The 17,485-nt window shown below is 36.7% G+C and overlaps 1 protein-coding gene across 1 annotated transcript; it reads left to right on the top strand.

Moving 5' to 3' along the window:
• Positions 1-390: 390 nt before the first annotated feature.
• Positions 391-16,644, top strand: LOC306859041 (ankyrin repeat and fibronectin type-III domain-containing protein 1; the record flags this gene model as incomplete). Its single annotated transcript, XM_079399849.1, has 17 exons — positions 391-540; positions 638-836; positions 1,746-1,946; positions 4,199-4,312; positions 4,467-4,507; positions 4,584-4,674; positions 5,967-6,062; positions 6,243-6,330; positions 6,665-6,794; positions 6,874-6,996; positions 8,061-8,282; positions 11,293-11,459; positions 11,544-11,709; positions 13,727-13,886; positions 14,965-15,131; positions 15,232-15,412; positions 16,232-16,644. The coding sequence occupies 17 exons, from the start codon at positions 391-393 to the stop codon at positions 16,642-16,644; spliced, it is 2,709 nt and encodes a 902-aa protein (XP_079255975.1).
• Between the last annotated feature and the right edge of the window lie 841 nt (positions 16,645-17,485).

The following is a 17,485-nucleotide window of genomic DNA, read 5'->3' as shown; positions in this document are numbered from 1 at the left end:
TAGGGTTGGTGTAGGGCAATAGCACACACAGTTTGTTCAGTATAAAAACCATTACGCCTATGGAGAGTCCCCATAAACCACAAAAACCAACATGTGAGTGTGTGTGTGTGTGTGTGTGTGATGCCAGTCCTATAGTTTAGTGTCAGTCAGTAGTTTGGTGTGTTTGTATTAGATGTGAAGAGGAAATACTATGTTTAACTGTAGGCTATAAAGCAGGAAGCTGTGAAAGAAAGAGGAAGATGACAATCATCGTGATGTTTGCAGAAAAAATTAGATAAACATTTAATTAGACACTTGTGAGAAAGAGCAGCAGTTCCTCTGTGAACAACAGTGTGTGCCTGATGATGATGATGATGAAGGATCCTATGTCCTGTTAGTAGTGATGTCGTGATGGCTCCGCCCCAAAGGAGGCGTTCCCTCGGCCCCGTCTCACCCAAACGCATCTACAGGAGCCTGTCACTCAAACTGAGGGGCGGGGCTTCCCACAGTGAGGCGGAGCTGTCTGATTGGAGGAGGCGGCTGAGCAGAAGACCAGCTGAGGTAAAACACACACACACATACACACACACACACACATATATATACATATATATATATATATATATATATGTGTGTGTGTGTGTGTGTGTGTGTTTAGTACTCGTGTCTGTGGGATGCGCTGGAGAATGAAGACACACTCGCGGTCCAGCATTTGTTATCCAGAGAGCGAGCAGCAGACGGACGAGTGAACGGCATCAGTGAACTCGGCCTGGTGCCGCTGGATGTGGCAGCTCTTACCCATAATGCACCACTGCTGCAGGTGCTGGTGAAGGCCGGAGCCAAACACAACCCCACCTGTGAGTGACACACACACACACACACACACACACACAATTTACTGTATAACAGGGAATGTAACAGCAAAGTTTGGTTTCTTAATTGTAAATAGGGCTGTACAACGAATCTTAATATTTACGTTCTAGAGATTAATTTGATTACCACTATTTTTGCTGACAAGTTTTTGGTTTAAATCACAACCACATAAACACAGAATCTAGAAACAGGAAAGCAGACAACAGACAATTTGGAAAGATTTAGAGGGGAAACAGACTTCATAGGACTGAATAAAAATATGAATTATGTAATAAATTGTAAATGTAATATATATTAAAGTATATATAACGAATTGCAGTGTATCATAAATTATCATCAATAATAATAAATTATTAAAAGCTAATGTTTCATGAATTCAGTTAAATCAGACATAGTTAAAAAAACAGATTTAATTTAATATTTAATAATTAATAATTAAATAAATTGTGAGTGTAATCAATATTTAATTATTATTAGAATTAATGTATTTAAATTCAATTGATTAGACATGCATTTTTGAAACAGTTTTGAAATGACCCTATTGTTGACAACATTTTAATACATTTAATATATTTATTTAATAAATCATAATTAATAATACATTATTAGATGTGACCAAATGTGAAACAAACCAGAACGGATTATTGTTAAAGTATTTAATAAATTGTAAATGTAATAAATTATAATGAAATGATTTAATAAATTATAATTAATAATAATTATTATTACATTTTAACTTAAATCTTAAATTTTAACTTTTAAATCAGTTGATTAGACATGTTTTCTGATTATTAAAAATCAAATGTAATTGAGTAAAAATAAGCAAAAAACCCCCATCAGATTTCATCCTTAAGTGAGTTGTAGTATAAATGCCTCTCGCCATCCCGCTGCAGTGAGCTCGGCCTCTGATTGGTCGCTGAAGCTGGACGAGCTGGTGTCATTGGCCGAGCAGAAGCTGGAGGAGTGGGGGGCGGAGCTTCGACTGAGAGTGAAGGCGGAGCTTCAGTCACAGACAGACGTGCAGAAGAACGTGGATCTGTGGACGCGGCGGTGGGAACTTTACTGTCGCATGAGGGACAGATTTCACACGACTGGTACGAACACACACACACACACACACACACACACACACACGGCTGTAGCCAGGGTTTAAAATCAGTGAGGTCTGGACTGGGGTTAAGAATTATGCTAAAATAACCCCTACAAATACAACTCACACTAACACTTTAAAAGAGACAGATGCAGATGTTTGCTAATATATAGATGATAACTTAGTCTAGTGCTCATATGAATGTTTTTAGCATGATGAAAATTTAACTATGCTATACTGAATGAATTATCATATACTTCTTCATGGCTCGTGTATGTGTGTAAATTGTTTCATTCTGTAACCTACTCGTTCTACAGATCTGTGTACTAATGTTACATGCTACTGTTTTTGATAGCGGTGATAACGTTTCTGACGGACAGTATCATGATGTTTTTTGCGTTTGCCATACCGAATGTGGTGTCCTCTCCATGGGCGTTTTTGATTATACTGTCAGATTAAAGGGGTCATATGATGCGATTTCAAGTTTTCCTGTCTCTTTGGAGTGTCACAAGCTGTTTGTGCATAGATAAGATCCCTGAAGTTGCAAAGACTAAAGTCTCAAAACCAAAGAGATTATTCTTTATCAAAGTTAAGACTATGCCACGCCCCCCTAAAACGGCTCATTCAAACACGCCCCCACATGTCTACGTCACGATGTGGGGATATTTTCATAACACCGCCCAAATGTGTACGCAAAGAAAGGGGGTGTGATTTTTATTCTCGCTTTATTATTATTGCTGCCGCCAGCGCCATATCCTGGAGACGCTGTGAAAGTACTTTGTTTGAGCTTCCAAAAGAGGACACAACCAGAAATCAGTGGTTAAGTTGTATTTACAACACTGTTCCAGAGTAGTACAACCCTAATATTAGAGTGTGTGCAGCGCATTTTACAAAGGACTATTTCCTGAACCTGGGAGAGTAGCCTACAATGATGACTTGCACAAAGGCTGTTTCTATAAAGCGGGGCAATTCCAGCTTTGCAAGGACAGTCTGACGCTTCTGACTCACAGCCTGTAAGTATGTTTCTGCTACTGACGATTCAAACGTGAGTTGTAGAGTAGTGCTTGTTGTTTGTCGTTTCTCCGATCACAAATGCAGACATGGTAATGTTTAAAAAGACAGTATAAGTCATTATAATCAGTAATTATGTCCCCACTGGATGCAACAAATGCCTCGTTTATAAAGGGTTTTATTATTTTATTATTTATTTATTTTTGTGTCGTCTCGCTGGGAAATGCCATCACAATACGGTGAGGGGCGTAACATTTCCGTCTCACGCTTGAGGTATTCGGCCAATCACAACACACTGGATAGCTGGCCAATCAGAGCACGCCTCGCTTCTCAGAACGATGAGCTTTGTAAAAACTGACGCGTTTCAGAAAGGCGGGGCATACAGGAGCAACAATAATGTACAGTATGTGGAAAATAATGTTAACCTTAAACCACATAAACACATTGCATTACACCAAATACACAAAATAATGTTCTTTTTAGCAACGTCATATGACCCCTTTAAATGCCATTGATGAAGTGTTGCCAGATATTGCTATGAAAACAAATAAAAAAACAAAAAAGAAATAAATAAAAATAACCATAATTAGTTCAAATCTTGTCGTTCCAGATGTTGTTCCAAACCTGTAAGACCTATGTTCATCTTCAGAAAATTCAATTCACAATTCTCGTAGCTTGATAAAATTACGGTTGAACCCCTGATGTCACATGTACTATTTTACCGTTGTCCTCGCTACGTTGACCGTGGACCTTGATCGTGGTAATATCCTTGCTGTCAATGGAGGGTCAGAGAGCTCTTGGATTTCATAAAAAATATCTTAATTTGTGTTCTGAAGTTACAGGTTTGGAACGACATGAGGGTGAGTAATTAATGACAAAATTTTCGGGTGAACCAACCCTTTAAGCAGAAAAGACAAGTCCAAAGACGCTTATAAAAACTGGATCTGGCAACCCACAACTCTCTCTCTAGCCTCGTTCACTCCGCAGCGTCTCGCAGTGATCAGTTTCATACCACAGACGCTAAACATTCTTGCAAACTTTCTAAACTGAATTATACATGCAGACACTCATGTGAGGAGTTTTAATTAGCAAATTAGTCATTCAGAGGACAAATTTTAACATGAACATGAAAAAATGTACCGAAGTCAGGACCTCGGTGACCTGACCATGGCTACAGCCGCACACACACACACACACACACACACACACACACTCTCTCATCACACCCATCTCTCTCTCTCTCAGCTCTGCCAGGGCCGCCCGCCGGCGCCGTCCTGCTGGTGACGGGTGACAGCTGTCTGTGTGTGCGAGTCACTGAACCCGCCGGTCAGACGCACGGCCTCATCACCCGCTACAGAGGTGAGACGCCATCATGTGCCTGCCGTCATGTGACTGAAGATGTCAGCACTCACCCGTCTCTCCGTGTGTGTGTGTGTGTGTGTGTGTGTGTGTGTAGTTGAGTGGAGCTCTTCATCGAGTTTTCATCCTCTGTGTGGCACCGGATGCATCACAGATACCAGAAACCCAGAGTTCAGCATCACAGGACTCCAGACTGTAAGACACACACACACTCATCAATATATAACATATCCAGATGTGATATTTCTGACTCGTGTGTGTGTGTGTGTAGGGTGTGCAGTACTACATGCGGGTCAGTGCGTATAACGTCAGAGGTTGGGGTTCGTTTGTGAGCAGCAGTCCGCCGTGTGTCGCCCCGTCCAGTGAGTAACGAGAACCTCAGTTAAATCACTCATTAATGTAATATTTAGGGTTATTTTCAGACTTTTCAAGGAATATTGTTAGGGATTACTATAATTAACTAAACTAAAACTAAAACTTAAACCATTGCTTGAAATTAAAGAAATGTTAAATTGTGTTTTTGTTTTCTCCTAAATAGGAAATGTTTCTAATGTTCATTTAGTTTAACTTAACATTCTAAAATTACTAAAACTGAAACTAAATCAATAAAAATAGATCTATTTAAAAAATGAATAAAATGACAAAAAAACAGTCGCAAATTTTTTTACAAAAAATGTAATTAAATAAAATGAAATAAAAATAAATTAAAATGGAAAATATGAAATAAAATACTAATATGAAATATGAAAAAAAGATTAAATTGATTAACAATTGATTAAAACTCAAATTGATCAAATATGAATAAAAATATAATGGTATCATTATGGTACTAAAAAAATAGACCACTGATCTATATAGAATATACAGTTTACTGAATTATATAATAAATTCTAATTACATAAATTAATAAATGTTCATATGTTATGAAATCAACTTATTAGATATTACAATTTTAAACCATTAAAATGGAAATACAGAATTGTATTTGGGGAAAAAATTTAATTAGTGAAGAAAAAATAAACTTTTCATATAGGATGTTAACATTTTAATAAAGTACTGAATTGTTATGCTTTTATGAATTCAATTAATTTGACATTTGTATTTTTTTCATAACTCAGCACAGATTATCACTTTATGGGGAGGTGTGCAGCTGTGTGAATTAAATATTTAATAATAATAATAATAATAATTATCATCATCATCAATTAATTACCTACCAATCCTGACAAGTTACACTACACTAAGTTTAGGGTCTGTATGGCTTTGTTTTGAAATATATAATTATGTTATAATCAATTGATCAAAAGTGACAGTAAAGACATTTATAATGTTACAAAGGATTTCTATTTCAAATAAATGCTGTTCTTTTGATCTTTCCATCCATCAGAGAATCCTAAAAAAATCAAATGTATCTCAGTTTCCACAAAAATATTTAGCAGCACAACTGTGTTCAACATTGATAATAATCAGCAAGCAAATCAGCAAATAAGTATGATTTCTGAAGGATCATGTGACTGAAGACTGCAGTAATGATGCTGAAAATACAGCTCTATATATAATACATTATATTTCAACATATTCATAAACAAAACTATTTTGAATGAACTACTAGTACTAATATTTCATACTGCATTGTGTGTGTGTGTGTGTTTAGGCTGGAGCTCGTGCCGCGGTGTGACGGTGAGACACAGGAATCCTGCTGCAGCCATCAGGAGAATCTCACAGCAGATCAGAGAGCCGACGCTCAGCGGTACACACACACACACACACACACACACACACACTCACACACTCACACACACACACACACACACACACACACACACACACACACTCACACTCACACACACACACACACTCACACACACACACTCACACACACATAAAGCACTGAAACACTCGTCATGATGGCCAAGCGTGTGTGTTTCAGAAAGCAGGAGCTCAGTGAAGAGAGTGTCTGTGTCTCGCGGCCTGAAGCAGCTCTTTCACTCCAGCAGGTTCGTCCGTCTCTTACAGAGGTGAGAACCCTGGGCTTTCATTTTAGATCACAGTTTTAGTCTTTTTTTTAATTTTTATTTATTGCCCATATAGATTTTTATTTTGAGTTATTTTAGTACTTAAACTAGTTTTAGTTAATAATAATAACCCTGATATATAGTTAGTTTTATATAATTTTTATTTTTATATACCACTCATCGTTTATATATATATATAATTTTATTTTTTTATTTTTTACAGAATGGAGGTTTTGAAAACAAAAATGTGTGAGGTTTTTGTGATTTCATGGCTGCAGTATATTCACTATGAATGTTGTGTTATGTGTGTGTGTGTGTGTGTGTGTGTGTGTTGCAGAGGTGTGTACCTGGCGTGCGTCTTCTATCAGAAGGACAGTGTTCTGGTGACGGCTGACGATCAGCTCCCTCTGGTGGAGGTCCAGAGCTGCTCCACGTCTTTCACGCAGGACTTCCTGTGGTTCTGTAAGGTCAGGGGTCGATCACACAGCAGGGTTTCTCCCGTCTTCCTGCTCTGTGTCTCCTCACGTCTCTCTCTCTGTGCCTCAGCTGTCATGTGCGTGGACGCAGGTGCCGCGGCTGCTGCAGGTCCTGTCGTCTTCATCGCTCTCCTCGTCTTCATCGCTGCTGCAGAACAGACTCAGTTTCCTGCGGGCCGTCGCGCAGCTGCAGGTACCAGAGGATCCACACCAAACAGCCTCATTAATATACTGTCATAGGTTCTATTAGTATTCTCAGTGGTTTCATTTTCAGATTTCATTTTAGTTTTTTAATTTTGGGCTTTTTTCTGTTTTTGTTATTCATTTTAGTTTTTTTAAATAATATTTTAAAGTAGTTTTTTATGCTTTCGGTTTTTATTTTTAGTAACACTTTTAGTAATTTTGTTGTTTTATTAGTTTTAAATGTAAAAATGTCTGTACAGTTTTTTTAATGAATTATCACTAATTATTAATTATGATCAAGTTTAAATTGTAGTAATTGTTGAGCATTTTTAATAATATATATTTTTTAAATGTCTAATACTTTATACTATACCTTTATAGTTTTTTGGTTTTATAGTAGTTTTTTATTTTTCACTTTCATTTTAAAGTTTTAGTACTTATGTTGTTTTTATTAGTTTCAGTTTTGAAAATTGTCTATAAAGTTTTCATTAATACTTATTAATACTAATGTTTTTTATTTAAAGTTTAGTACTTTTGTGTTCTTATTTTATCAGTTAAAATTTAAAATGTTTATATTTGTCGTTGTTATTAATATTTTAAATGAACTTTTATTTATATACTTTGTTTTATTTTTCACTAGTTATTTATTTGTCTATGAAGCTTTTATTAATATTGTAAATTAGTTTTTATATTGATATTTTTAAATTTTATTTCAGTTATAGTAGTTTTGTTTTGTGTTATTTTTTTTTCTTTTTAAATGTTTATATAGTTTTTATAAATATTTTGAATTAGTTTTATTTTTTTACATCTGTTTTCACTTCCATTTTAAGTTTAAAGATATTATTTTTGCATGATTTTATTAGTTTTTAATATATTGCTTTTACCTATTGCATTGCTTTTTATATATATATATACACACAGAAAGAGATTTAACTCCTTTTACTTCAGCTATTAATATTCATAATACATAAATATATATATTTTTAACTCTTTTATTTAGTCAGTATTTCTCTAAGTACAGCAGTGCTTTCAGTGGTTTTAGTTGCAGTTAATGACACCCATGTCTGTCTGTAGGCGTCAGTGGGGTGTGTGGATCTGGGTCAGGTGTATTTCGATCCGCTGAAGGACCGGCAGGGGAACGTGCTGCTGGTGACCCTGAGAGAGGTCACGACCCCGCTGACCCCGTCTGACCCCCCGCTGCACTGGCTTCCTGTCAGCAGCCTGGAGAGGAACCAGAGCGAGACGCCGCTGCTGCCCGAACCCTCGGCTGTAGAGCTGCTGACACACAGACTCAAGGTGATCAACACAACACACTCATAGAAAACAGACCCAACATCAACACTAATGATAATAAACAGCCGGGTCCACAGTCAGACGTCCGTCACTGATAAAGAGTCACACTGATTAACCTTAAAGAGGATCATTCTGTCATCATTTACACTTTGAGTTTCTTTATTTCTTCTGAGGAGCACAAAAGAAGATGTTTTGAAGACGGTTGGGAACCAAACAACATTGAACCCCATTGACTTTCAGAACAGACTGAGGCATTTCTCTTTACACTCAATGACTAAATGATGACAGAATTAACATTTTTGGGTGATCAAGTTTTGGCTAATAACTAAAACCATAAAAAACATGTTTCTACTTGAATAGAATAATCTTTAACTGAAAACAAACAAACAAACAAATAAACAAAACCTTAAACTCGTTTAACTAAAATAACTAAAACTGAAACAAATATTATATAGCCATATTTAAAACAAAAAGTAATAAACATACAAGTGAAATATACAAAAATAAACAATACTTAAAATATTACAGTATTTAAAATAACTTTCATTTTAGTATTTCAGGGATGTCATAGTTAATGTATTATCTGGTAGTATTTAAAAAAAATATATTAAAAATGTTTATATGTTTAGTTAAATCAGCATTTGAAAAAAAAGTTTCATTTAATGACAATGTTTTCATTTAGTTATCACAAAGTTCTCTGGTCTTTAAAAATGTTCTCAAAATGTTAGCACAAAAACATTATTTTATACATGGTTCATGGAACATTTTATTCTTGAAATAGTTTTTTTTTCTTTTTCTATATTTTGACTCGTTTCAGAATGTTCAGAAAACATTTAAAAGCAGGGTTCGTACGGTCATGAAAAACCTGGAAAAGTCATGGAATTTTAAAGCAGCAATTTCCAGGCCTGGAAAAGTTTTGGAAAAATAAATAAACCCAGAAAGTTTTGGAAAAGTCATGGAAATCTATTTCACAAATCTCTGTATAATTCTATTATACAGATCTGTATAATCTGTACAATAGAATTATGTTTAATCAGGTTCGGTGCGGGATTGCGCATAGGCTATATCGCATTGTTTTACTCATTCCCGCAGCATTCGACTTTAAAATGATGGATATTCACACATTTATTCAATAGCCTGTTGCATATAGGTTTGATGAGTAAGTGAATCCACACAGAGTATCAGATGAAATCGGTAATTTGAAAACAGCGTGAGTGATTCAGCTGTACCGCGTCTTCTCTCTTTGACTGTCTCTTATAGCGGCTTCTCATCTGCGCATCTCGTCACTAAAGAGCTGCTGCACGCTGCGATACAAGACTTTCGCTCGCGTTTCGGTACAGTTGACAGAATTGTCACTTGCCTAATCGGGTCATTGTTGCATCGACACAAAAATTTAGCCTATTATTTATTTGCACGTCTTTTTAAGCCATTCGGTACTCGCACGCTCCAGAGGCGGTTTCCCGTGCGCTCAGTCACGTCCAAAGGGCACGTGTATAAAGCTATTTTTTACAGTCTATGGTATAAAGCCGACTTGCAAGAACCAAACTGAGTTTGGTACCAAACAAGCTCAGTAGAACCCTGCACAGGCCTCAAACATATGCCCTAGTGGAACCGTGTCTTTTTCTCTTTCTCTCTTCCCCATTACACAGCTGCTGTTGTAGCCATTAAAATAGTTCAGTTTCATTTTAATGGCAAAGTGGTTATATTTATTTTTGTTTCTTTATAAGTTAATTTAAAAAAAAATGTTTGGAACAATTTTTTATGTTAAATTCAGGTTTTTGTTTTTAAAGTAGCCTAACGACCAAGCGGCCAGCGGCAGACAGTGAGCTAGCCAATGTTTGATCAATTTAGCCTTCTCAAACCACCTGACTAAAATAAAATCTATATATAAAATACTTTAAAAAGCATATCACAATGTTAGTTTAAACGTTTAACCTAGACAAATGTGTACTATTAGGTGCGTATCGTTTGTGCGGAGAGTGGAGGCTTTGCAGGACATTTATGTGTGCACTCACGATATCAACATACGTTTTTTAAAAACAAACAAGATGGGCTTTCTGCCATCTCGGTCTTGAGCAGAAGCGCTTTACAAAAATGAACCGAAACTCAGCGAATATTCTATTCCCCCTGGCCCTGACACATTCATCATGGTAATGCTGGGGTTTTGTGGCAAGCTTTATTGCGTGCACTTTAACACAGAACTCTTCCAGCACTTGCTGCTGCTGCTGCTGCTGCTGGCAGGACACTAAATACAGTCGAGCCGCTCTTGACAGTCGCGGTAGCACGGTCTCGTGTTGTTTCCACCAGCGCGGCAAATACTTTTCATCACCGTAATATTTGATGGATATCTAAAATATAAAAATAAGGAGGAAGCCTAAAACAAGCCCAATGCCCGGCCGTCTCTGAGCTATGACATGAAAATTGTCCTGAAGCCGTGAATAAGTCGGGGCATGTCGGGCTCGGGCTGAAATGCAAGGCTCTAAAGCACAGCTTGTTGCGTTTAAGCGGCAAAAATACACACAAAATTATGTTAAAATGGCCATTATGGCGAGTAAGCACTGTCGTGTTTTAACTCTTTAACAGTTGCGAAAGAGAAAAGTTTCCAAAGCGAAATTCAGGTCCTGTGTTTAACAGAGTTAAATGATAATATTCAGTGATGTGATACGTTCTCTTTGTGGAGTAACATCTGGCGCAGTTGCTTGTACTTATTACTAAAACAGAGAAAGCAAACAATAGCATTAGTCATTAATTTTAGTTAATGCTATGATAATTTGAACAGATTTTTATTCTTATTGTAAAATAATGGAACATTAGGTCATGAATATTGTCTCAAAAGTCATGGAGAAGTCATGGAAAAGTCATGGAAATTTATTGGTAAAAATGTGTATGAACCCTGTAAAAGTAACATTCCCATATGTGATTAAATGGAATGATCCATTAACATTCACATAACTAAGAAAAAACATTTATAAAACAGATTGATGCTATTCTCACGTGTGTGTGTGTGTGTCAGGAGATGCTGGCGTATCACAGGAGGAGTCAGCAGAGAGCTCAGCCCGGTCTGTATGTGGGCATCCTGAAGCTCTGCAGCTCCGTGGATCAGCTCCGCATCCTGGTCCCGCAGCGATTACCCAACATGCCCTGCCACTGCCGCGTCAGGAACCGGCCACACGTCTCACGGTCAGACTGGAGAACGCCTGATCTGATTCATTCACACACACTGACTGATTCACACTGACTCTGTGTGTGTGTGTGTGTGTGCAGGGAGGAGTGGGCGTGGCTACAGGAGCATGCAGTGGGCGGGGCCTGTGTCGGTCAGGAGGGCGGGGATGATGCTGTGATTGACAGCTCAGGTGTCGAGGACTTTGTTAAGGCACTGAGATCTGCAGTGACTCAACTGCTGACCAAACTCAACGTCCCGCTGGAACGGGTAACAGCTCGATTCATTCAACACACACATTCACAGAGCTTTGCATTAGCTACAAATTCCCATGAGATTTTATTTCACATGATCATGGCATGCAGTTAAACTAATAACATATTTCTTCTTTTTTTAGCAAGCGTTTCATTTTGAATGCTTTAATTTATTGAATTATAAAAGTCTTTATTTTAATGTAACATTTTTATGATAATTAGCTGTTTATCGATGTATGAACCCCACATGATTTGATCAAATTAATAATAATAATAATAAACTTTATTTTATATAGCGGCTTTAAAAGTAGCATCTCAAAGCGCTTTACATATATATGAAAATTATACAATTAAAAGATACACACAAAAAGTATAGGCAGGAAAAAAACTAACTAAAAAATGCAACGCCAATATAATAAAAGACAAAGTAATCAGATAAATCACAGAAAAACTACACTAAAAAGTAAGTTTTAAGGGACGATTTAAAAACACTAAGGGATTGTGCATTCCTAATCTCAGAGGGCAGGGAATTCCACAATTTAGGAGCCAATGAAGAAAAAGCCTGATCACCCATAGTTATTAGCCGAGTTGTTTGAATAGTTAAAAGACCGGCTTCAGAAGAGCGTAGAACATGTGCAGGGGTGTAGGAGGTTAAAAGCTCTGACAAATATTTATGAGCCAAATCATTCAACGCTTTATAAGTGAGCATGAGAATTTTAAAATCAAAACAAAAACTGACTACCAGAGCAATTTCTCCAAGATAGGTGTGATGTGCTCCCTTGCACTGGACCTAGTCAGAATTCTAGCAGCTAAACTTTGTCCCAACTGTAATTTACTTAGGGTAGCTTTTGACACTCCAGCCAGCAAAGCATAACTAATCAATACCTGAAAAAAACAAAAGTGTTGATTAACTTTTCAGCCACAGAAAAAGTCAGCATGGGCAATGTTTCTTTGATGAAAAAAGATGCTTTGACTGTATTATGAACATGAGGATCAAATGCTAAGATGGCATCAAATATAACCCCAATGTTTTTTGTTTAGTTTTCGGACATCCATTTTTTAATCTCAGTAAAACATTGAGACACAGCCATATTGACATCAGTCTAATGTATGTAGATCTGAGTGTCATCTGCATAAAAGTGAAAGTTAAGACCAAGTGTTTTTAAAAGTTGGCCAAGTGGAAAAATGTAAATACTAAAAAGTAAAGGGCCCAAAACTGATCCCTGGGGAACACCAGAGTGCACCACACCGACCTTAAACCTGCAACCGCCCATCACAACAAACTGCTTGCGATCAGAGAGATAGGACTTAAACCACTTCAATGCAGTATCAGAAACTCCAAAGACAGTCTCTAAACGGGTGATTAAAATAGAGTGATCTATAGTGTCAAAAACGGCACTAAGATCAAGAAGAATCAGTATAGATAGACAGACAGAATCAGAAGCCATTAACAAGTCATTAGTGACCTTAACTAACGCTGTTTCAGTGCTGTGGAGTTTACGGAATCCAGACTGAAGTGGCTCAAACAGATCATTAGAAGAAAGATGAGAAAGCAGTGGAGAAGCCACTGTTTGTTCTAAAATTTTGGCGAGGAATGTTAAATTGGAGATGTCCGTAGGACAGTCCACAAGTTGGTTTAACTCAAAGCACTCCAATAAGAACAACAAGTCTTTTGTTATTGTGGAGTCTTTTATATCCATGTAGATGTTGGAATCCCCCAAAGAGAAGGATTCTCTCAAATTTGAGGCAGAGAAAAGACAATATAGCTGAAAATTCAGATAAGAAGTCTCCTATTTGTCTTCGGAGGCCTGTAGACTGTAGCCACTGCAGTAGAGAGGGGTGCAGAAACACTCAAAACAAGACACATGTTGTACTGTTGATTGTGCAAATGCATCGTTGATGATTCAGAAGCTTTGAATCATTTGCAGAGAATGAATGTGTAAGTGTTCAGTAACGCCTGTGTCTGTGTCTGTGTCTGTGTCTGTGTGTGTGTGTGTGTGTGTGTGTGTGTGTGTGTGTGTGTTTGAGCGTAGGCCAGCGAGTACCGCGTCTACACACAGGAGCTGCTGCAGGTTCGTGATCAGGTGTCTGTGATTCTCCTGCTGCCGCTCTGTGAGGAGTTCAGATCCCGTCAGCGTCCAACAGAGGGAGCTCAGCACACCTTTACCATCCCGCTGCAGTACTTTGAGCTCGGTCAGTCACTGACCAGCTGTACACAAACACACACACACACACACACACACAGTCTGGTCAGCTATGCTTGAAGGGACTCTCCATAGGCGTAATGGTTTTTATACTGTACAAACCATATTTTCTATTGCCCTACACCAACCCTACACCTAAACCTAACCATTACAGGAAACTTTGTGCATTTTACTTTCTCAAAACAACTCATTCTGTATGATTTATAAGCTTTTGTACCCATGGGGACCTCAATTTATGTCCCCACCATGACACGAGTCCCCATGAGTCTGTGTGTATTCAGGTCCCCACCAGGAAATATAAACCTGTACACACACACACACACACACACACACACACTCACACAGACATATTAGTTTGTGAGAATTGTGGGGACTTTCCATAGACTTCTATTTCTTTTATACTGACCAAACAATATTTTCCATCCCCTAAACCTACCCCTTACAGAAAACCTGTTTGTTTTCTTACACTTTCAGTTAAACATCATTTACTATTTTTAATCATTTTTCCACAATGTCAAAAATTTAAAGTTTTACTATCCTTGTGGCATAAACAAGTACACACACACACACACACACACACACACACACACACAAAACTCTGTCAGACAGCACTATTACTGTACTGATGTCCTGAAAAGGTAAAGTAAACCTGTGAATGCCAGAAATTCACTGTAAAAAAATACTGGTGTCTGTATATTTTACTACTAATAAAAAACTCTTTAAGTTTATCATAAATATTAGACAATATACTCAATATATTTGACTTTATCTGTTAGTGATGTCTTCTGTTATGAAACAAGTTATGACAACCACTGTGCAATTGATTAGTTTAACAACAAATAGAAACTGTATCATTTAAAAAACTGCATTGTGTTCAATTCACATGTTTACATACAATTTTAGAAGTTGAGTGTTGCGTGGTACGAACCGAACCATCATATTTCATCCCTACTGTAAAAACTGTAAATTTAACATGTAATGTGATATATCATTTTACAGTGTTTTTCTGTACAGATGACGTGTCATGTTTGTGTTTGATGATTGATTGATGTGTGTGTGTGTTTCAGTGCACCTGTGGGCCTACGAGCGGGATCTGCTGTCTCAGTACTGTCAGCTGTGGCTCAGACTGGAGCTGGAGGTCCGTCTATCCCAGCAGGCTTTCAGAGAAGCGCTGGACACTGAGGAGCTGCAGGAGGCCGAGGAGAGACTCGCACACGTCACACAGCTGGCACAGGTGGGTGTTTACCTGCTCACACACACACACACACACACACACACACACACACACACACACACACACACACACTCTCTCTCATATGCTGTGTGTGTTCTAGAGTCTGTCTGCGCTGTGGCGCGAGAGTCGCTGGCTGATGGACGTCATTCACACGCTGCGCTCCAAACACTTGGAGGGGGCGGTGCCTCTGGGGCGGGTCATGACCTCACGACCGCCAATCAGATCAGCCGCTGATGAGGACACGCCCCCTGCTTTACATACAGTAGAACAGATGCAAACAGGTGAGAGAGATGAAGATTAGTTGTTCTACTCCATTAATAATTAAACACGTAATAAGTGTTTTGTATTGATTGTTTTTATTTTCAAATATTTTATTTAGTTTTTATATTTTTAGGATGGAATTTATTATTTACATTTTTATCATAAATATTTCTTATAAGTTCTTTATTTTGACTTTTAACGACTTGTTTTTAATGTAACAATTTCTTGATTTAGTCCCTTTTTAGTAAAGTGTTTTTTATTGTTTTTATTTCAAAGTTTTTCATTTTAATGTAGTTTTTAAATTATTTTATTCAATTTAGTTTTATTTTGTTTTTATTTTGCTTAAATTTCTTCAGGTTTCTTTTTTCCTTTTTAATAAGTGGTTTTTATTGTTTTCATTTTACAATAATTGATTTACTTAATTTAACATTTTTATGATTTCATTAATTTTAGTAAATTATTTTTGTTTTTATTTATAAATGTTATTTTAAGTAGAATTTTTTATTATATTGATCTCTTTTTACTAAGCTTTTTATTTTCTTTTATTATAAAATATTTATTTTATTTATTTATATGTTCACATTTATTGCATCTACCAGCATCACTGTCTATATAATCTGCAAATAACGTCCAAAAGCGTCTTTCTACAGCAAATAAGACAAAAATCACAGGAAGTTTCAATCACAGGAAACACTGGATCACCAGAAAATAATCACCATAATTAAGGTTAAAGGTTAAAAATGACCGTGTCATGCTGCTCTGATGTGCCCAAACATCAGAAACCAGATGTGATTTTATTAAATAATGAAGAATCCCATCTTTACCTGTTCTTTCTGCAGCAGAGGTCATGGGGTCAGAGGTCTGCGCACCTGTGGAGGTCACAGAGGTCACAGACGGGGTCACGTGTCTGGAGACGCCCACCTCACACTACACCGATGAGCCCCGTTCCTGTGAAAACAGCACCCGTCGCCATGGTAACAGCCTCCGGCAGATGCACTCGTGTCCTGAACTCAGTGATCCGGCCGCCTCACATCCCATAATGCCTGCGGACGAGGGTCAGGACCTGCTGACGGAGATGATGGACCTGTTCCAGGGCCTGGATCTGCTGGGAGGCAGTCTGACAGACCTGCAGGAGCTGGACTGGAGCGATCCAGAGCCGGATCTGGAGAACCAGGACCAGGATGACGGCGCCGTGACCCGCAGGGGGCATCCGGTCAGGAGTCTGGTGGAGTGGGTCAAATCAACAGTTTAATCAAACCCAGTCTGGACCGCTGCTCACCATGTCATCTCAAAAAAAACAGAAAATTATTATAATATATACTATAAAATACATTCAATAATAATGTTATAAATCAAATATAAATAGTACATTTTAAACATATTTTATTTATAATATATTGTTTCTTTTGGTAGTAAACGTTTTATTGATATAATTTTTTTTGTTTGTTTTTATGATTTCTTTCAGTTTAGTGGTTTATTTTGTTTTTATGATTATGATTTGATTCATTTTCAATAAGCCTTTCATTTTAATTGTTTATATTTTAAATTATTTATTTTAGTTTTACGTTTATGATTTTAATATTTTTTGTGGTTTTTATTTAAAAATTATTTATTTACTTGAATTGTACATTTTTATGGTTTTATTATTTTTAATCATTTTTGATTTTTTAATTTCAAACAATTTACATAAATCTTTCATTTAAAATATTTTAGAAATATTTTAAATAATAATAATAATTACTTATTATTATTATTTTTATTAACTAAATTAATTATCTTTATAAATATTTTAAAATATACTGGCCATCAAAGATTTGATGTTGGTCTGTTGTTATGCTGGTTGTATATATAATATATATATATATATATATATATATATTATTATTATTTTTTTTTTTTATAATATAAAATAAATCAAATCATCTCTGCAAGAGAATCATTTATCTGTGGAAAAAAATCAATCAATATTTATTTGTGCAGAAATTATTATTATTATTATTAACATGTTTATAGAAACCCTGCAGCATATTCGACTGTAGGCTATACTGTACAAATCAATTGTAAAGATAAAGATTTAAGTCTATTTGTATCTT

The sequence above is a fragment of the Barbus barbus genome (genome assembly GCF_936440315.1).
Source record: "Barbus barbus genome assembly, chromosome: 3".
NCBI classification, from domain to species: Eukaryota; Metazoa; Chordata; class Actinopteri; order Cypriniformes; family Cyprinidae; genus Barbus; species Barbus barbus.
Note: the sequence above shows the minus strand (reverse complement) of the source record. Positions and strands in the feature narration are given on the sequence as shown.